Source organism: Gymnoscopelus microlampas (genome assembly GCF_963454915.1).
Source record: "Gymnoscopelus microlampas genome assembly, chromosome: 20".
In the NCBI taxonomy this organism is placed as follows: domain Eukaryota; kingdom Metazoa; phylum Chordata; class Actinopteri; order Myctophiformes; family Myctophidae; genus Gymnoscopelus; species Gymnoscopelus microlampas.
The window spans coordinates 33,179,818-33,201,048 of NC_139957.1; the positions used below are offsets into that span (position 1 = coordinate 33,179,818).

At 43.0% G+C, this 21,231-nt stretch overlaps 2 protein-coding genes across 9 annotated transcripts; one reads left to right on the forward strand and one right to left on the reverse strand.

The window, feature by feature from the left end:
• Nucleotides 1-1,588: 1,588 nt before the first annotated feature.
• LOC311036438 (uncharacterized protein) lies at nucleotides 1,589-6,863 on the forward strand. Of its 5 annotated transcripts, XR_014599848.1 has the most exons (9): nucleotides 1,589-2,019; nucleotides 2,421-3,314; nucleotides 3,386-3,436; nucleotides 3,708-3,903; nucleotides 4,092-4,144; nucleotides 4,366-4,502; nucleotides 4,613-4,677; nucleotides 4,967-5,046; nucleotides 5,640-6,863. XR_014599848.1 is itself a non-coding variant. In XM_084045131.1 (8 exons), exons 5-8 carry the CDS (start codon nucleotides 4,443-4,445, stop codon nucleotides 5,756-5,758), a joined length of 324 nt encoding a protein of 107 aa, XP_083901257.1. In that variant the 5' UTR covers nucleotides 1,589-2,019; nucleotides 2,421-3,436; nucleotides 3,708-3,903; nucleotides 4,092-4,144; nucleotides 4,366-4,442; the 3' UTR covers nucleotides 5,759-6,863. The 5 variants fall into 5 exon arrangements, 3 of the variants coding, with proteins under 3 accessions (XP_083901257.1, XP_083901258.1, XP_083901259.1); XR_014599847.1 differs by having other exon boundaries at nucleotides 2,421-3,436; nucleotides 3,696-3,903; XM_084045131.1 differs by having other exon boundaries at nucleotides 2,421-3,436.
• Nucleotides 6,864-14,639: 7,776 nt separating this feature from the next.
• LOC311036844 (uncharacterized protein) lies at nucleotides 14,640-19,789 on the reverse strand. 4 transcript variants are annotated; one of them, XM_084045850.1, is made up of 9 exons: nucleotides 19,484-19,789; nucleotides 18,189-19,082; nucleotides 18,067-18,117; nucleotides 17,600-17,795; nucleotides 17,359-17,411; nucleotides 17,001-17,137; nucleotides 16,826-16,890; nucleotides 16,457-16,536; nucleotides 14,640-15,863 (listed from the first exon to the last, which is right to left on the reverse strand). In XM_084045850.1, exons 6-9 carry the CDS (start codon nucleotides 17,058-17,060, stop codon nucleotides 15,745-15,747), a joined length of 324 nt encoding a protein of 107 aa, XP_083901976.1. In that variant the 5' UTR covers nucleotides 17,061-17,137; nucleotides 17,359-17,411; nucleotides 17,600-17,795; nucleotides 18,067-18,117; nucleotides 18,189-19,082; nucleotides 19,484-19,789; the 3' UTR covers nucleotides 14,640-15,744. The 4 variants fall into 4 exon arrangements, with proteins under 4 accessions (XP_083901976.1, XP_083901977.1, XP_083901978.1 ...); XM_084045851.1 differs by having other exon boundaries at nucleotides 17,600-17,807; nucleotides 18,067-19,082; XM_084045852.1 differs by lacking the exon at nucleotides 19,484-19,789 and having other exon boundaries at nucleotides 18,067-18,138; nucleotides 18,189-18,216.
• Nucleotides 19,790-21,231: the final 1,442 nt, after the last annotated feature.

Genomic DNA, 21,231 nt, shown 5'->3' on the forward strand with positions numbered 1-21,231 from the left:
CCCATTGCAATATGAAATGTTTATCAGGGCATTTGAGAGAGGAGTGGAGAAAAAGACTGACGATTACAGTGACTGCTTACATTACTTTGAACAATATACAAAAGGCCATCCATACAAGCTCGGATAAACCTGGAGGAACAAGGCATGCAAGCTACAGGAGAGGCATGGACATCGTGCTAAGCTTTCTGACCTTGTACAATTCATAGAGAGACAGGTAAAAAATACTGTCTGACCCACTGTTTGGAAACATACAAGATGCTAAGCAAACTACAACTGTCAAAACCTCAACCATCATCAAACCAAGAGACACAAGAGACATTCCAAGAAGCAGTTTTGCCACAACAGTAACACCCATAGAAACGGCAGTGCAGTCAAATGGAGTGGAAAGAAGTGTATTCATCAGCTATCATAATGATTGTCTTTTCTGCAATAAAAGTGGTCACACATTGGAGCGGTGTCCACAGATGAAATAGAGAAGACACAGAGAGAAGATGCACTACTTAAAGGAAAAGGGAGTCTGTTTTTGGCTGTTTGAAAAGAGGACACTTAAGCAGAGACTGCACAAGTCGTTTAACCTGTGATACGTGTGAACAAAACCATCCTGATATACTCCACATTGAAGAAACCAGTGGTGAGCTGTGGATTTTTGAACTAAGGGTACTGTATTTTATGACGTCACGTGCGCAGGCATGTGCACATAGCCACTTACTAATACTGTATTCAACATGTGATTATTAATGTATTTATATTTCTTATTATTTTGTTGCATTGTTAATTTGTTGTTTTTATTTTTGTTTCAATTAATCAATTATTTTATTTTCCTTTAGTTTTATATAAAAGCCCTTTACATAGACTCACCCACAGATAAGCAGTTAAAATAATCAGACAACTTGTCTTTGTCTTGTCTCAGAGAACTGGGTGCTCTGCTAAGCAATCCCCTTCACACTCTGCAGTGCACATTCAATTCAAGTACATGGCTTTTCTCCAGTAGCCTAATGTTATGCAAAGCAGCCAGGTAGACGCTATTGAGAATGTCTCGCCACTGACGGCGCTAACCTTCAGAGGCTATTGTTTAAACTTTAAGGTGTTAACGACCGCCGCTGACGGTGAGTGCATGTTGAGCACGCGCGGCCCCCACAGTCTCATAACTAAGGGTACGCCGTACCCGCCCGTACCCCCTAGAGCTCAACCCTGGAAGAAACGGAAAAGAAATCAATAGGAAACAATGCTGTCGTCTCACCTCACACATGTGGTCATATTGGGGCCGGTGATGAAACGTCCATCTTCTCCATAGTACCCGTTCAAGTGAAGAGCCACAGGGAGACAGTGTTGCAAACATATGCATTTTTGGACCATGGAAGCACATCCACATTCTGCACTGAAAACTTAATGAGAAGGCTAAACATTACCGGACAAAAAACTAATATTCTTCTCCGCACAATGAACCAAGTGAAGCCTGAGACCAGTCACCATATCTCAGGTTTGGAAATAGCCAAGTTGGACAAAAATGATTATATACAACTCCCTAATGTGTTCACTCATAAAACCATGCCTGTCTCACAACACAATATTCCAAAAACAACAGGGCTTGTCACCATGGCCTTATTTGAAACATATCAAACTGCAAGAAATAGACTCTGGTGTTGACCTACTGATTGGCAGAAATGCTTCAAAGTTATTGGAACCTTTTTGGAGGTGGTTAACAGCCAGGCAGATCGACCATATGCTGTGAGGACCCTATTGGGGTGGGTCATCTATGGTCCCTTGATAGGAGACAACAATGTCAGGCATGAGACTGGCTGCACTGCTGCGGCTGTCAATCAAATCATATATCCAGAAAAACAATCAGGACTTCAGTGAAAGAACAAGCAAGGAAATGGAAGCCAAGTCAGGGTAGGATGAAAGATGGACTACTGCGTGAAACAGATCTGTTCCGCAAGGTGGCTTGCCTCCCACAAGAAACGTTGGTGGTTATGTCCTCATACCCTTTCGCCATGGTCTGGAACAGCAATATTAAAGGTTACATTTTATTTTTCTTTCAGCTAGTTCCCATCATGGCTGCACTTTCCTCGATCATCACCTGCTTGTCTCTCTCAGCACACCCTAAATTTGCTATTTGTCTTGCGTTTCAGCATCCTTCTCCCTCCGCCTCAGATAAACCATCTCTACCTCACCTCTCGCTTTATCCACCTCTCTTGCTTTATCGTCTAACCTTCTAACCTGGGCTTATACTCAAATGTAGTCATTTCTGTTCTCATCCCTCCATGTTGCTTCTAATGAGAATCGTAGCATTTTCAATCCGGCCGCCTCTAGTTCTTTGCCCTCTACTAACATGACCACTTGCCCGGTGATTTATTGACTATGGTTCACATAATTTATTTTCTGATATTGCACTAACATGTTTGTGCTGTCTTTTTCAGGTCATGTATGCCAGGGATGTGTGGTTGGAGGATGGAAAGGAGACAGAGGGTACAATTCCTAATAATTGGATCGACAGGGGTAAGGGAACCATTAGATGGCCAAATGCCAAACAAACACAACTTACAAGATGAGAAAGGACCCCCAGGAGGACTGGCTGACGTCCCAGTTAGTCAAGATAAAGATGACTTCAGGCAGGTTTTTGGATCATTTACTCAATAATTCAAGTACAAATAGTTGAATCAATGTTTACAGTTGAATTGTATAACTTCTAGTTAAAGCTTGTGAATGTGACAACTACAACCTGACCAGCCAAGCAGAGGAGGAAGAGGAGGATGTGGATGTGGTGATAAGGGAAGAGGAAACCTGTTAAAAGACAAGATGATGACTGATGTAGAGTTCATATGTTTCTCAAGTAACTTCTAAATATGAAATGTGTTAACAGAAACTGGGCCTCACATTGTAGACCATTCATGTTTTATATGACGTTTTGGACCATTATGGGTAACTTTCTTCTATAATCAATTTATAAGTCCATTGTCAAAAATGACAATCAAATGCTTTAATAAGGCTGTCTATTTTAGATATGGATATGTTTATTTTTACTTTATATTGCAGCCGTATAGGTGCCCTCCTTTCCTATCGCACCAAGGAAGTTGCAGTCCAGCCAGGACAACAATGTGTTACTCAATGCTTGTTGAGTATTGATGTCAATTTATGAAATATGATAATGATGTATTGGGTACACACAACATGAAATCAGTTACAAGCTGATTGTTATGTTTCAGACTCTGAAAATCAAGCCCTCGATGGCCTGGTGGATGTCGTGGTGGACACCATGTCTGTCGAGTTGGAGCATGCTGAGGGGTCTTGGCACAGGGAGATGTCTACACACAGTGAGTATGAATCACATTTAAGCAGTCACCTTTTGTATTTGGTATCTAAGAACATTCTTTGTCTTTTCCAGGCTCCCGACATGCAAGTGTAGCACCTCGGAGCAGAGAAATGTCCACACCCCGTGAGTATTCACTTTCTCCATTGCACCAACACATTTTAAGTACAGTCAGTACAAGGTGTTACATGTTGTGCATACTAAAGAAATCATTACCATACCTAATTCACAAGCAATGAGTAAGTAGTTACAGGCTCAATGTGTTGAACTATGTGTATCAGAGGAGATGTGTGATTGTCAACATCTAAGACCAACCAGTAGGGGTAGTCTTTTTCAGTGTGACATGGTGTTGTAGTAGTATTATGTCCAAGTATTAAGTCTTTAGTGATGGCTCCAGCCATCAGGCACAGTGATGGCTCCAGACACAGTGTCGGATACCGGCACAGCATCAGGACCAGCCACGACTCCAGGTACAGCAACAGCTCGGAGGCACTCTGTCAGGTCCAGACATGATGACAGGTCCCACCGCAGTGATGGGTCGAGGAACACGGTCAGGTCCAGACATGACAGATCCAGGGACACGGTCAGGCATGGTGAGTTGTCCAAAGGCCCCAAGTAATCAAAACCTTTACAATTCAGCAAGTAGTATCGTGCACCCCTAATTGTTACAATATGACATATTTATTATTTCTCATCTAATGTATAGTCATCTGTCTTGGAAAGTTTTAATGCAAAAATATCACTTTGTAATTTCTAAAATGTACTTTTGTTCTTATTACAGGTGCTATGCAGTGACTGAGAGGCCAACATGGGCATTCCCATTGCCAGCACAAGGTAAGTTCTGAGCTATTTCAATGAAGACCCCCAACAAACTGGGGGACACTTAATTTGCAACCCTTCTCTCTTCTGCCCATTCTCTCCTTTCTTCCTTTACTGTTCTCTCTGTCTCCTCTCCTATCGGGACACAAAAACTGCTCTTCAATTATATCAGTGTTTTGTATCATTGTAGGGTGGTGTCTATAACATGTCTCTGTGTACACTTACTTATTTTTCAGTATACCAGAAGAAAGTCCTGACCATATCAATATTCACTAAAGAACCTGCCTCTTCAGCGGCCAGTCATGTTGAGAGAATGGAGGACTTCCAGAGAGAGGAGCAACTCCTCAGTGATGTCCAAGCTTTTAATACCCTGGTAGGCTTTTCAAGAGTCTGGAAGTAATGAACAGCATAAGATGCACTCGCACACTTTTTACGTTCCTCTGGGATATGTCAGTGAAAGTTTTCATGGACTTATTCCAACAGGTGCTGCAACTTTCCCGTTATAGAGGGAAGGACGTTAAGGACTGTGTCCACAAAGTTCTTGACAGGTATGTTTCAACATACACTATGAATTAACCCCTGTGTGATGTTTGGGTGCGCTGTGGTTTTCAATGTGTGAACACTTATTTGGTTAATTCTTCTAGATGAGCGCCTGACTGCATGTTTCCATTAATTTGCCTTTTTTTTTTAGCTTAACACCTGAATCCTCTGTTATGTCATGTCAATGACATAATGGTTGAACATTAAGTGAAAATTAGTAGTATAAAGGGTTTATACCATGTTTTACAATAAATCCTAATCCTACTACATTATCAAATGTAATTTGTTTTTCTTAAGGCTCTTCAGTAACAGTCTGATGGCACAGTTGAACATGAAGGGGGAAAAAGAGAAGACTGCGGCTTTCAGCGCAATACAAGGTAAGCCCATATTTCATGTTGACCAAGGACAAAATCAAAATGTAATTGGGTAAAACATGTCCTTTCCGGTTGACATAAAAAAAATACAATGCCAACTGTCTACCGTTACCGTTGCTATCATAACATTTTAAATAACTGGTGGTTAGGTGTAGAAGGGAGATGGCTTTGTATTAAACTAGTTGTGGATGTACAAGCATTTTTGCATGTCAATATGGAGACTCGCAATCAGTTTTATTGTCACTTCCACAACACACACTAGGCAAACAGGGGAGCAAAATGCCATTCTCCTCAACTCATGATGCACATTAAAAAGAGGCAAACATTAAAAAGTAAAGAGCAGACAACATTGGTAAAAAGTGCTGATGCATTCAAAGTGCAATCCATCTTTCAAGATGTTGGTTTTGGGGGCAATACATGGTTCAGGGTTCTGATGGTTTGGGGCAGCTGTTGGATGACCTGCTGGTGCTTCCCCCTGAGCTCTTGAACCTCCTACCAGATGGCAGGAGTTCAATCGAGCTGTGTATTATGTCAGATAGGGACTAGGACAGCATGTTGCCTTTGCACATTTTTTATTGCCTTTTTCTACTATGCAGATGCAGTCATGAAATTCGACCCAGAAGCCACAGAGGACCTCATAAGGCAGCATGCCGCAGACCACCTCAAGCATGCTCCAGCGAGAAGGGGAGGACACACAGCAGGCACTCAGGACTGATTTAACTTGAACTTTCACTGTCCATTGTGGGGGATCTTAGTGTCACAGTATTGTACAGTGTTGTGTAATTTGAACTTGTGTTCTGTTCAACGAAGTAGCTCTGGTTGGACCTTACCCTGGTAGCTCACTGGCTATTCAGTACAGCACTTGTTTAATATGTTTCAGTTGTTGTGGAACCGGCCCAAGCAAAAAGGGTGTCCCTGCAAAGTAAGCTGTGCTATTATGTTTTATTATTATTTTATTTCGACTAGTGACGTGGACTTGGACTTAGCCCCCCTCGGACATACCTGTGGACTACACCAGGTACAAATGACTTTTTTGTTGCTCTCCCTCATGGAGCTACTTGCGGATTATACCAGGGTCAGTCCACCCTAGGTGGACACGCACTGACCTTTTGCACCTTAATCCCATGTATAACGCACTGACTTTTTTGTCTTTTTTTTATTGTACTCTTTTTCTCTAAGCACCTTAACGTCATAAGTATATCATGCACAGTATACGTACATTGCTGCTATGCTCAGGCACCTTAGTTTTTATTATCTCAGGTACTTTGTAAATATGTAGATAACTTGTTTGGCCTTCTGCTGTTCTCTTGTTTGATCTCCTTCCCACTTGCCCCCCACCCCTCTTCTTCTTCCCCCCCTCTTCTTTCTATGGAAATTAACGTTGCGCTGGGAACGATGTACAAAAACGAATTTCACCCACTTTTGTACCTTGTAAACCTGTGATGTGACAATAAACCTGATTCTGATTCTGACGTGTAAAAAAGAAAAAAGAGAAGTTAACTGCTCTGTTCTGGATCAAGCTTAATCAGCCCTGGTGACTGCTTTGTGTGTGCTTTGTGTTAAGTGGCTGTCCCGCTTCTGTTCTGTCAAAAATAATTCAAAGCTGGCTTGATCTGCTGTTTGTTTGAATACTTAATTAGTCAGATAGGTAAACGTCATGAGGTACGTTAAGGCTAAAAGGATAACACAAGTCCTGGGGACTTGTTTCCATTGTGGTCCTATGAACTAGATTCCATTTCAGGGGGTCTAGTTCCAGTCCACAAATATTCCACAATCATATGGAATATTTGTGGAATACTGTAATTGTGGAACATTTGTTTGCGCAGCTGTGTATTCACAAGAAGAATAAAGAGATAATAAGGATATAAGTGTGTATTGAATTGTGATTTGTTTGTAAACCTCTGTGTACTGTATTCCCAGTTTTCAGAAGGTGGCATAACCATTTGATCTTGTTCATTTTCCTGTAGCTTTGTTTGATTAGCTTAACAGCATGTTAACTACTAACTATGTTAAAGCTACAGGAAAATGAACAGGAAATGGGGATTACAGTTATGCACCGAGCCTAGAAGAAGTGGATTGTTTGATTAGTTTATTTGAATATTAAAATTCAAAAGGATAAAAAACACAAGAAAGCCCGTAGGCTTGTTTCAATCGTGGTCCTTTGGGAAAGGGGACATAGGGAGCTACAATACAATACAATATAATAACATAAAAAACATAAAACAAGGCCAAATAAAACTTACAAATTCAAAAAGGACAAACAGAAGACTAAACATCAACTAAACAAAAATTAAGATTGGGGTAAAGATGTCTATAATTAGTCTAAATTTGACGTAGAAAAGATGACCACATTTGGACTAGAATAAGCCCTTATGTAGAGGTTTGGACGTTCAGAAGACATCCGACAAAGACGCAATTAAAACTTTCATTCTGCACCCTTCAGGGACCAAAATGGGACGTTCAAAAATGACCTCATTGCACATTGGGAATAAAATAATATACTGTATATGTGAAAACATCTGTTCCATTCCTGTTGTTCCCTGAAGATGAAATGGTCGAGCTCGTTTGCCTGACCCCCAATTGTTATAATTGATCGTTCCTTCCGACCGACCGAGAGGCATACCGGACCGAGGTGGAAGGGCAACACTGCCCTCTAGTGGATACATCCAGTTTGTACATGCACATGTTAACCCAGAGTACAGAAGTCCTGACGTCACTCGTCCATCCCCTGGGTCGTAAAGTCATTTCCCTATGGAGAATAACATTGGGTCATCATAGAATCGTCTCATAAGAATTGTGGTCCAAAAATAAACAAACTGCCTCGGCGATATTGTCAGGGAGGAGCCTCGGCATTGTTTATGATAGTCAGTCACTCATATTTGAAAAAGTCAGTTTCTGGCAAATTTAACTAATTCGGCAGAAGTAACATTAGCGTTTTCTCACCGTCAGTTGATGCTTCATATCCATAAGAGTAAAACCGCCGGGGTCATTTGTTTATGTTTGGAACACAGTTCTTATTTGACGCGATATTAAACACGTCTATGGGAATTCAGAACAGGGGGGAAAAGGTTTTAAAGGTTTACGGTTCTAGAGGTTTTACATCTTCTAAAGCTCTAAGGTATTCTCTAAAATTCAAATGGTAGCCGATATGTCCTAAGTAGGCCGAACGTTGTAGAGTTGGAACGGAGTTTGTAGCTAAAAGTATGAAGGACTAGTTAGGGGTCAAAAAACGGGCTGAATACGTAGTGACAATAACGTCAGTGTGCTCGCTAAGTATATACTGTTAGGCACATACGTGAAATGTGGCCTCTGCACTTTAACAGCCTCCAATCACTCTAAGATTGCCACATTGTTGACCTGACCTGGAATCGTACCCAGCACATCCAGGACCTCTGGTTCACCAGGCAGGCCCACTAACCACTCAGCTATAGCACTCTGATTAACATCATGTCAGAAAATGAAATGAAACAGAGGTCTGACTATACTGAGTCAGAGTCAAGCTTTACAAAATGTAAGTTGTGTAAAAAAAAGTCTCACTATACTAAGTTGTTATTTGTTTGTTTAAGTCAGGCTATACTCTACTCAGAGTCATAAGTTTACAAAATGTACTAAAGTACAGTGAACGTCTGTGCGGTTTGTCTTCATCACTGAAAATAACGTACATGTAAACAGATATAAAACTGCTGTCATGTGCAGTTGGGGTGAAGAAACACAACCATTTCACTCCTAATAGTACCTATTTGATTTGACATCCTGACTTGCTGCTGTGGCTGAGGCTTGAACCTGTTACCTGCGGCTCACTAGTCAGTGACTCTATCCATTCACCTACAGCTGTTTCCTTGTAATCTGTGGTTCTAAAACGTTTTGTTGTCAACCCCCCAAATTGACATGTATTTGGGCAGTGGACCCCAATGTGAAAAGATGTAGTGTCAGGGCCCCCCATGAAAAAGATTTATATTTATGCTGTAACACATTTTAAAGTTATTTGTCTTGTTTGTTGTTCAAGTCAAAGCACCAGGAAGGCTGTACTTGAGAGCCATCTGTTAGCTCAATGGGTTGAGACACAGTATTCATGATCCAGAGGCCATGAGTTCAAATCCCATTGATGTCTTTCCTATGAGTCTTTCCTTTGCAGACTGGCTTCCAGAAGATCAAGTGAAAACCATCAGGAAGGCTGTATTTGTCATCCAACTCTTAGCTCAATGGGTTGAGACGCAGTATACATGATCCAGAGGCCATGAGTTCAAATCCCACTGGTGTCTTTACTGTGATGCTTTCCTTTGCAGACTAACTTCTAGAAAAACAAGTTAAAAGCACCAGGAGACCTGTAACTCTCAGCCAACAGCATAGCTCAACTGGTAGAGCGTCTGTCCAATAACATGACTTGACTTCACTTGAGTGGGTTCGATTCCCACTTGAGTGAAGTTTCCCCGGTATCTTGGGGCAACGGATAAATTGACTGATATCCTTAGTGATGCTTCCCTTTGCAGACTAACTTCCAGAAAACAAGTTAAAAGCACCAAGAAACCTGTAACTCTCAGTCGACAGCATAGCTCAACTGGTAGAGCGTCTGTCCAATAACATGACACTTCACTTGAGTGGGTTCAATTCCCAGTCGAGTCAAGTGTCCCCGGTAACTTGGGGCAACGGATAAATTGACTGATATCCGTAGAATAACTTGTAGGAGTGTGCTGGTTCAAATCCAGTTCAACCCAGGACCGAGCGGTCCTGGGTTCGATTCCCACTAACGTCAAGTCCCCGGTAAATTGGGGCAGCGGATAAATTGACTGATATCCGTAGAATAACTTGTAGGAGTGTCCTGGTTCAAATCCAGTCACCACCTTAGTAACTGAGACCGAATCTGGCCAATTCGGTCTCAGTTACTGAGATAGATAGAGGGTGTGTAGAGTGGGCGGAGTAGAGTAGGGGTAGAGTAAAGAGGGAATGTAGTGGGAGGAGTAGGACTAGGGGGAGGAGTAGGACTAGGAGTAGAACTAGAGTAGGGGGCCAGAGTAGGAGTAGAGGCCAGAGTAGGGGGAGGAGTAGGGCCAGAGTAGGAGAAGGGGTAGGGCCCAGAGTAGGGGGAGGAGTAGGGCCAGAGTAGGAGAAGGGGGAGGGCCCAGAATAGGGGGAGGAATAGGGCCAGAGTAGGAGAAGGGGGAGGGCCCAGAATAGGGGGAGGAGTAGGGCCGGAGAAGGGGGAGGGCCCAGAATAGGGGGAGGAGTAGGAGAAGGGGGAGGGCCCAGAGTAGGGGGAGGAGTAGGGCCAGAGTAGGAGAAGGGGTAGGGCCCAGAGTAGGGGGAGGAGTAGGGCCAGAGTAGGAGAAGGGGGAGGGCCCAGAATAGGGGGAGGAGTAGGGCCAGAGTAGGAGAAGGGGGAGGGCCCAGAATAGGGGGAGGAGTAGGGCCAGAGTAGGGGGAGGGCCCAGAATAGGGGGAGGAGTAGGGTCAGAGTAGGAGAAGGGGGAGGGCCCAGAATAGGGGGAGGAGTAGGGCCAGAGTAGGAGAAGGGGGAGGGCCCAGAATAGGGGGAGGAGTAGGGCCGGAGAAGGGGGAGGGCCCAGCATAGGGTGAGGAGTAGGTGGGTGGAGTAGAGGCCAGAGTAGGGAGCCAGGAGAGGGATATGGTTTTGGTTTCTGTATGGAGGTGAAATTTTATTAGAGATTTGCAATATCGCGTGTGTGGAGATTTGCAATAAGAGGACAACTAGAGGGAAATAGGAATGTTGGCCTTAACTACCTTCCCTCCATCCCCCTACTCCTGGCCTCTATTCCTACTCTGGCCCCTACTCCTCCTCCTACTCGGGCCCTACTCCTCCCCTCCTATTCTGGGCCCTCCCCTCCTATTCTGGGCCCTCCCCCTTCTCCTACTCTGGCCCTACTCCTCCCCCTATTCTGGGCCCTTCTCCTACTCTGACCCTTCTCCTACTCTGACCCTACTCCTCCCCCTATTCTGGGCCCTCCCCCTACTCTGGCCCTACTCCTCCCCCTATTCTGGGCCCTCCCCCTTCTCCTACTCTGGCCCTACTCCTCCCCCTATTCTGGGCCCTCCCCCTTCTCCTACTCTGGCCCTACTCCTCCCCCTATTCTGGGCCCTCCCCCTTCTCCTACTCTGGCCCTACTCCTCCCCCTACTCTGGGCCCTACCCCGGCCCTACTCCTCCCCCTACTCTGGGCCCTCCCCCTTCTCCTACTCCTCCCCCTATTCTGGGCCCTCCCCCTTCTCCGGCCCTACTCCTCCCCCTATTCTGGGCCCTCCCCCTTCTCCTACTCTGGCCCTATTCCTCCCCCTATTCTGGGCCCTCCCCCTTCTCCTACTCTGGCCCTACTCCTCCCCCTACTCTGGGCCCTACCCCTTCTCCTACTCTGGCCCTACTCCTCCCCCTACTCTGGCCTCTACTCCTACTCTGGCCCCCTACTCTAGTTCTACTCCTAGTCCTACTCCTCCCCCTAGTCCTACTCCTCCCACTACATTCCCTCTTTACTCTACCCCTACTCTACTCCGCCCACTCTACACACCCTCTATCTATCTCAGTAACTGAGACCGAATTGGCCAGATTCGGTCTCAGTTACTAAGGTGGTGACTGGATTTGAACCAGGACACTCCTACAAGTTATTCTACGGATATCAGTCAATTTATCCGCTGCCCCAATTTACCGGGGACTTGACGTTAGTGGGAATCGAACCCAGGACCGCTCGGTCCTGGGTTGAACTGGATTTGAACCAGCACACTCCTACAAGTTATTCTACGGATATCAGTCAATTTATCCGTTGCCCCAAGTTACCGGGGACACTTGACTCGACTGGGAATTGAACCCACTCAAGTGAAGTGTCATGTTATTGGACAGACGCTCTACCAGTTGAGCTATGCTGTCGACTGAGAGTTACAGGTTTCTTGGTGCTTTTAACTTGTTTTCTGGAAGTTAGTCTGCAAAGGGAAGCATCACTAAGGATATCAGTCAATTTATCCGTTGCCCCAAGATACCGGGGAAACTTCACTCAAGTGGGAATCGAACCCACTCAAGTGAAGTCAAGTCATGTTATTGGACAGACGCTCTACCAGTTGAGCTATGCTGTTGGCTGAGAGTTACAGGTCTCCTGGTGCTTTTAACTTGTTTTTCTAGAAGTTAGTCTGCAAAGGAAAGCATCACAGTAAAGACACCAGTGGGATTTGAACTCATGGCCTCTGGATCATGTATACTGCGTCTCAACCCATTGAGCTAAGAGTTGGATGACAAATACAGCCTTCCTGATGGTTTTCACTTGATCTTCTGGAAGCCAGTCTGCAAAGGAAAGACTCATAGGAAAGACATCAATGGGATTTGAACTCATGGCCTCTGGATCATGAATACTGTGTCTCAACCCATTGAGCTAACAGATGGCTCTCAAGTACAGCCTTCCTGGTGCTTTGACTTGAACAACAAACAAGACAAATAACTTTAAAATGTGTTACAGCATAAATATAAATCTTTTTCATGGGGGGCCCTGACACTACATCTTTTCACATTGGGGTCCACTGCCCAAATACATGTCAATTTGGGGGGTTGACAACAAAACGTTTTAGAACCACAGATTACAAGGAAACAGCTGTAGGTGAATGGATAGAGTCACTGACTAGTGAGCCGCAGGTAACAGGTTCAAGCCTCAGCCACAGCAGCAAGTCAGGATGTCAAATCAAATAGGTACTATTAGGAGTGAAATGGTTGTGTTTCTTCACCCCAACTGCACATGACAGCAGTTTTATATCTGTTTACATGTACGTTATTTTCAGTGATGAAGACAAACCGCACAGACGTTCACTGTACTTTAGTACATTTTGTAAACTTATGACTCTGAGTAGAGTATAGCCTGACTTAAACAAACAAATAACAACTTAGTATAGTGAGACTTTTTTTTACACAACTTACATTTTGTAAAGCTTGACTCTGACTCAGTATAGTCAGACCTCTGTTTCATTTCATTTTCTGACATGATGTTAATCAGAGTGCTATAGCTGAGTGGTTAGTGGGCCTGCCTGGTGAACCAGAGGTCCTGGATGTGCTGGGTACGATTCCAGGTCAGGTCAACAATGTGGCAATCTTAGAGTGATTGGAGGCTGTTAAAGTGCAGAGGCCACATTTCACGTATGTGCCTAACAGTATATACTTAGCGAGCACACTGACGTTATTGTCACTACGTATTCAGCCCGTTTTTTGACCCCTAACTAGTCCTTCATACTTTTAGCTACAAACTCCGTTCCAACTCTACAACGTTCGGCCTACTTAGGACATATCGGCTACCATTTGAATTTTAGAGAATACCTTAGAGCTTTAGAAGATGTAAAACCTCTAGAACCGTAAACCTTTAAAACCTTTTCCCCCCTGTTCTGAATTCCCATAGACGTGTTTAATATCGCGTCAAATAAGAACTGTGTTCCAAACATAAACAAATGACCCCGGCGGTTTTACTCTTATGGATATGAAGCATCAACTGACGGTGAGAAAACGCTAATGTTACTTCTGCCGAATTAGTTAAATTTGCCAGAAACTGACTTTTTCAAATATGAGTGACTGACTATCATAAACAATGCCGAGGCTCCTCCCTGACAATATCGCCGAGGCAGTTTGTTTATTTTTGGACCACAATTCTTATGAGACGATTCTATGATGACCCAATGTTATTCTCCATAGGGAAATGACTTTACGACCCAGGGGATGGACGAGTGACGTCAGGACTTCTGTACTCTGGGTTAACATGTGCATGTACAAACTGGATGTATCCACTAGAGGGCAGTGTTGCCCTTCCACCTCGGTCCGGTATGCCTCTCGGTCGGTCGGAAGGAACGATCAATTATAACAATTGGGGGTCAGGCAAACGAGCTCGACCATTTCATCTTCAGGGAACAACAGGAATGGAACAGATGTTTTCACATATACAGTATATTATTTTATTCCCAATGTGCAATGAGGTCATTTTTGAACGTCCCATTTTGGTCCCTGAAGGGTGCAGAATGAAAGTTTTAATTGCGTCTTTGTCGGATGTCTTCTGAACGTCCAAACCTCTACATAAGGGCTTATTCTAGTCCAAATGTGGTCATCTTTTCTACGTCAAATTTAGACTAATTATAGACATCTTTACCCCAATCTTAATTTTTGTTTAGTTGATGTTTAGTCTTCTGTTTGTCCTTTTTGAATTTGTAAGTTTTATTTGGCCTTGTTTTATGTTTTTTATGTTATTATATTGTATTGTATTGTAGCTCCCTATGTCCCCTTTCCCAAAGGACCACGATTGAAACAAGCCTACGGGCTTTCTTGTGTTTTTTATCCTTTTGAATTTTAATATTCAAATAAACTAATCAAACAATCCACTTCTTCTAGGCTCGGTGCATAACTGTAATCCCCATTTCCTGTTCATTTTCCTGTAGCTTTAACATAGTTAGTAGTTAACATGCTGTTAAGCTAATCAAACAAAGCTACAGGAAAATGAACAAGATCAAATGGTTATGCCACCTTCTGAAAACTGGGAATACAGTACACAGAGGTTTACAAACAAATCACAATTCAATACACACTTATATCCTTATTATCTCTTTATTCTTCTTGTGAATACACAGCTGCGCAAACAAATGTTCCACAATTACAGTATTCCACAAATATTCCATATGATTGTGGAATATTTGTGGACTGGAACTAGACCCCCTGAAATGGAATCTAGTTCATAGGACCACAATGGAAACAAGTCCCCAGGACTTGTGTTATCCTTTTAGCCTTAACGTACCTCATGACGTTTACCTATCTGACTAATTAAGTATTCAAACAAACAGCAGATCAAGCCAGCTTTGAATTATTTTTGACAGAACAGAAGCGGGACAGCCACTTAACACAAAGCACACACAAAGCAGTCACCAGGGCTGATTAAGCTTGATCCAGAACAGAGCAGTTAACTTCTCTTTTTTCTTTTTTACACGTCAGAATCAGAATCAGGTTTATTGTCACATCACAGGTTTACAAGGTACAAAAGTGGGTGAAATTCGTTTTTGTACATCGTTCCCAGCGCAACGTTAATTTCCATAGAAAGAAGAGGGGGGGAAGAAGAAGAGGGGTGGGGGGCAAGTGGGAAGGAGATCAAACAAGAGAACAGCAGAAGGCCAAACAAGTTATCTACATATTTACAAAGTACCTGAGATAATAAAAACTAAGGTGCCTGAGCATAGCAGCAATGTACGTATACTGTGCATGATATACTTATGACGTTAAGGTGCTTAGAGAAAAAGAGTACAATAAAAAAAAGACAAAAAAGTCAGTGCGTTATACATGGGATTAAGGTGCAAAAGGTCAGTGCGTGTCCACCTAGGGTGGACTGACCCTGGTATAATCCGCAAGTAGCTCCATGAGGGAGAGCAACAAAAAAGTCATTTGTACCTGGTGTAGTCCACAGGTATGTCCGAGGGGGGCTAAGTCCAAGTCCACGTCACTAGTCGAAATAAAATAATAATAAAACATAATAGCACAGCTTACTTTGCAGGGACACCCTTTTTGCTTGGGCCGGTTCCACAACAACTGAAACATATTAAACAAGTGCTGTACTGAATAGCCAGTGAGCTACCAGGGTAAGGTCCAACCAGAGCTACTTCGTTGAACAGAACACAAGTTCAAATTACACAACACTGTACAATACTGTGACACTAAGATCCCCCACAATGGACAGTGAAAGTTCAAGTTAAATCAGTCCTGAGTGCCTGCTGTGTGTCCTCCCCTTCTCGCTGGAGCATGCTTGAGGTGGTCTGCGGCATGCTGCCTTATGAGGTCCTCTGTGGCTTCTGGGTCGAATTTCATGACTGCATCTGCATAGTAGAAAAAGGCAATAAAAAATGTGCAAAGGCAACATGCTGTCCTAGTCCCTATCTGACATAATACACAGCTCGATTGAACTCCTGCCATCTGGTAGGAGGTTCAAGAGCTCAGGGGGAAGCACCAGCAGGTCATCCAACAGCTGCCCCAAACCATCAGATCCCTGAACCATGTATTGCCCCCAAAACCAACATCTTGAAAGATGGATTGCACTTTGAATGCATCAGCACTTTTTACCAATGTTGTCTGCTCTTTACTTTTTAATGTTTGCCTCTTTTTAATGTGCATCATGAGTTGAGGAGAATGGCATTTTGCTCCCCTGTTTGCCTAGTGTGTGTTGTGGAAGTGACAATAAAACTGATTGCGAGTCTCCATATTGACATGCAAAAATGCTTGTACATCCACAACTAGTTTAATACAAAGCCATCTCCCTTCTACACCTAACCACCAGTTATTTAAAATGTTATGATAGCAACGGTAACGGTAGACAGTTGGCATTGTATTTTTTTTATGTCAACCGGAAAGGACATGTTTTACCCAATTACATTTTGATTTTGTCCTTGGTCAACATGAAATATGGGCTTACCTTGTATTGCGCTGAAAGCCGCAGTCTTCTCTTTTTCCCCCTTCATGTTCAACTGTGCCATCAGACTGTTACTGAAGAGCCTTAAGAAAAACAAATTACATTTGATAATGTAGTAGGATTAGGATTTATTGTAAAACATGGTATAAACCCTTTATACTACTAATTTTCACTTAATGTTCAACCATTATGTCATTGACATGACATAACAGAGGATTCAGGTGTTAAGCTAAAAAAAAAAGGCAAATTAATGGAAACATGCAGTCAGGCGCTCATCTAGAAGAATTAACCAAATAAGTGTTCACACATTGAAAACCACAGCGCACCCAAACATCACACAGGGGTTAATTCATAGTGTATGTTGAAACATACCTGTCAAGAACTTTGTGGACACAGTCCTTAACGTCCTTCCCTCTATAACGGGAAAGTTGCAGCACCTGTTGGAATAAGTCCATGAAAACTTTCACTGACATATCCCAGAGGAACGTAAAAAGTGTGCGAGTGCATCTTATGCTGTTCATTACTTCCAGACTCTTGAAAAGCCTACCAGGGTATTAAAAGCTTGGACATCACTGAGGAGTTGCTCCTCTCTCTGGAAGTCCTCCATTCTCTCAACATGACTGGCCGCTGAAGAGGCAGGTTCTTTAGTGAATATTGATATGGTCAGGACTTTCTTCTGGTATACTGAAAAATAAGTAAGTGTACACAGAGACATGTTATAGACACCACCCTACAATGATACAAAACACTGATATAATTGAAGAGCAGTTTTTGTGTCCCGATAGGAGAGGAGACAGAGAGAACAGTAAAGGAAGAAAGGAGAGAATGGGCAGAAGAGAGAAGGGTTGCAAATTAAGTGTCCCCCAGTTTGTTGGGGGTCTTCATTGAAATAGCTCAGAACTTACCTTGTGCTGGCAATGGGAATGCCCATGTTGGCCTCTCAGTCACTGCATAGCACCTGTAATAAGAACAAAAGTACATTTTAGAAATTACAAAGTGATATTTTTGCATTAAAACTTTCCAAGACAGATGACTATACATTAGATGAGAAATAATAAATATGTCATATTGTAACAATTAGGGGTGCACGATACTACTTGCTGAATTGTAAAGGTTTTGATTACTTGGGGCCTTTGGACAACTCACCATGCCTGACCGTGTCCCTGGATCTGTCATGTCTGGACCTGACCGTGTTCCTCGACCCATCACTGCGGTGGGACCTGTCATCATGTCTGGACCTGACAGAGTGCCTCCGAGCTGTTGCTGTACCTGGAGTCGTGGCTGGTCCTGATGCTGTGCCGGTATCCGACACTGTGTCTGGAGCCATCACTGTGCCTGATGGCTGGAGCCATCACTAAAGACTTAATACTTGGACATAATACTACTACAACACCATGTCACACTGAAAAAGACTACCCCTACTGGTTGGTCTTAGATGTTGACAATCACACATCTCCTCTGATACACATAGTTCAACACATTGAGCCTGTAACTACTTACTCATTGCTTGTGAATTAGGTATGGTAATGATTTCTTTAGTATGCACAACATGTAACACCTTGTACTGACTGTACTTAAAATGTGTTGGTGCAATGGAGAAAGTGAATACTCACGGGGTGTGGACATTTCTCTGCTCCGAGGTGCTACACTTGCATGTCGGGAGCCTGGAAAAGACAAAGAATGTTCTTAGATACCAAATACAAAAGGTGACTGCTTAAATGTGATTCATACTCACTGTGTGTAGACATCTCCCTGTGCCAAGACCCCTCAGCATGCTCCAACTCGACAGACATGGTGTCCACCACGACATCCACCAGGCCATCGAGGGCTTGATTTTCAGAGTCTGAAACATAACAATCAGCTTGTAACTGATTTCATGTTGTGTGTACCCAATACATCATTATCATATTTCATAAATTGACATCAATACTCAACAAGCATTGAGTAACACATTGTTGTCCTGGCTGGACTGCAACTTCCTTGGTGCGATAGGAAAGGAGGGCACCTATACGGCTGCAATATAAAGTAAAAATAAACATATCCATATCTAAAATAGACAGCCTTATTAAAGCATTTGATTGTCATTTTTGACAATGGACTTATAAATTGATTATAGAAGAAAGTTACCCATAATGGTCCAAAACGTCATATAAAACATGAATGGTCTACAATGTGAGGCCCAGTTTCTGTTAACACATTTCATATTTAGAAGTTACTTGAGAAACATATGAACTCTACATCAGTCATCATCTTGTCTTTTAACAGGTTTCCTCTTCCCTTATCACCACATCCACATCCTCCTCTTCCTCCTCTGCTTGGCTGGTCAGGTTGTAGTTGTCACATTCACAAGCTTTAACTAGAAGTTATACAATTCAACTGTAAACATTGATTCAACTATTTGTACTTGAATTATTGAGTAAATGATCCAAAAACCTGCCTGAAGTCATCTTTATCTTGACTAACTGGGACGTCAGCCAGTCCTCCTGGGGGTCCTTTCTCATCTTGTAAGTTGTGTTTGTTTGGCATTTGGCCATCTAATGGTTCCCTTACCCCTGTCGATCCAATTATTAGGAATTGTACCCTCTGTCTCCTTTCCATCCTCCAACCACACATCCCTGGCATACATGACCTGAAAAAGACAGCACAAACATGTTAGTGCAATATCAGAAAATAAATTATGTGAACCATAGTCAATAAATCACCGGGCAAGTGGTCATGTTAGTAGAGGGCAAAGAACTAGAGGCGGCCGGATTGAAAATGCTACGATTCTCATTAGAAGCAACATGGAGGGATGAGAACAGAAATGACTACATTTGAGTATAAGCCCAGGTTAGAAGGTTAGACGATAAAGCAAGAGAGGTGGATAAAGCGAGAGGTGAGGTAGAGATGGTTTATCTGAGGCGGAGGGAGAAGGATGCTGAAACGCAAGACAAATAGCAAATTTAGGGTGTGCTGAGAGAGACAAGCAGGTGATGATCGAGGAAGGTGCAGCCATGACGGGAACTAGCTGAAAGAAAAATAAAATGTAACCTTTAATATTGCTGTTCCAGACCATGGCGAAAGGGTATGAGGACATAACCACCAACGTTTCTTGTGGGAGGCAAGCCACCTTGCGGAACAGATCCGTTTCACGCAGTAGTCCATCTTTCATCCTACCCTGACTTGGCTTCCATTTCCTTGCTTGTTCTTTCACTGAAGTCCTGATTGTTTTTCTGGATATATGATATGATTGACAGCCGCAGCAGTGCAGCCAGTCTCATCCCTGACATTGTTGTCTCCTATCAAGGGACCATAGATGACCCACCCCAATAGGGTCCTCACAGCATATGGTCGATCTGCCTGGCTGTTAACCACCTCCAAAAAGGTTCCATTAACTTTGAAGCATTTCTGCCAATCAGTAGGTCAACACCAGAGTCTATTTCTTGCAGTTTGATATGTTTCAAATAAGGCCATGGTGACAAGCCCTGTTGTTTTTGGAATATTGTGTTGTGAGACAGGCATGGTTTTATGAGTGAACACATTAGGGAGTTGTATGAAATCATTTTTGTCCAACTTGGCTATTTCCAAACCTGAGATATGGTGACTGGTCTCAGGCTTCACTTGGTTCATTGTGCGGAGAAGAATATTAGTTTTTTGTCCGGTAATGTTTAGCCTTCTCATTAAGTTTTCAGTGCAGAATGTGGATGTGCTTCCATGGTCCAAAAATGCATATGTTTGCAACACTGTCTCCCTGTGGCTCTTCACTTGAACGGGTACTATGGAGAAGATGGAGGTTTCATCACCGGCCCCAATATGACCACATGTGTGAGGTAAGACGACAGCATTGTTTCCTATTGATTTCTTTTCCGTTTCTTCCAGGGTTGAGCTCTAGGGGGTACGGGCGGGTACGACCCTTAGTTATGAGACTGTGGGGGCTGGGGGCTCGCGCGTGCTCAACATGCACTCACCGTCAGCGGCGGTCGTTAACACCTTAAAGTTTAAACAATAGCCTCTGAAGGTTAGCGCCGTCAGTGGCGACACATTCTCAATAGCGTCTACCTGGCTGCTTTGCATAACATTAGGCTACTGGAGAAAAGCCATGTACTTGAATTGAATGTGCACTGCAGAGTGTGAAGGGGATTGCTTAGCAGAGCACCCAGTTCTCTGAGACAAGACAAAGACAAGTTGTCTGATTATTTTAACTGCTTATCTGTGGGTGAGTCTATGTAAAGGGCTTTTATATAAAACTAAAAGGAAAATAAAATAATTGATTAATTGAAACAAAAATAAAAACAACAAATTAACAATGCAACAAAATAATAAGTAATATAAATACATTAATAATCACATGTTGAATACAGTATTAGTAAGTGGCTATGTGCACATGCCTGCGCACGTGACGTCATAAAATACAGTACCCTTAGTTCAAAAATCCACAGCTCACCACTGGTTTCTTCAATGTGGAGTATATCAGGATGGTTTTGTTCACACGTATCACAGGTTAAACGACTTGTGCAGTCTCTGCTTAAGTGTCCTCTTTTCAAACAGCCAAAAACAGACTCCCTTTTCCTTTAAGTAGTGCATCTTCTCTCTGTGTCTTCTCTATTTCATCTGTGGACACCGCTCCAATGTGTGACCACTTTTATTGCAGAAAAGACAATCATTATGATAGCTGATGAATACACTTCTTTCCACTCCATTTGACTGCACTGCCGTTTCTATGGGTGTTACTGTTGTGGCAAAACTGCTTCTTGGAATGTCTCTTGTGTCTCTTGGTTTGATGATGGTTGAGGTTTTGA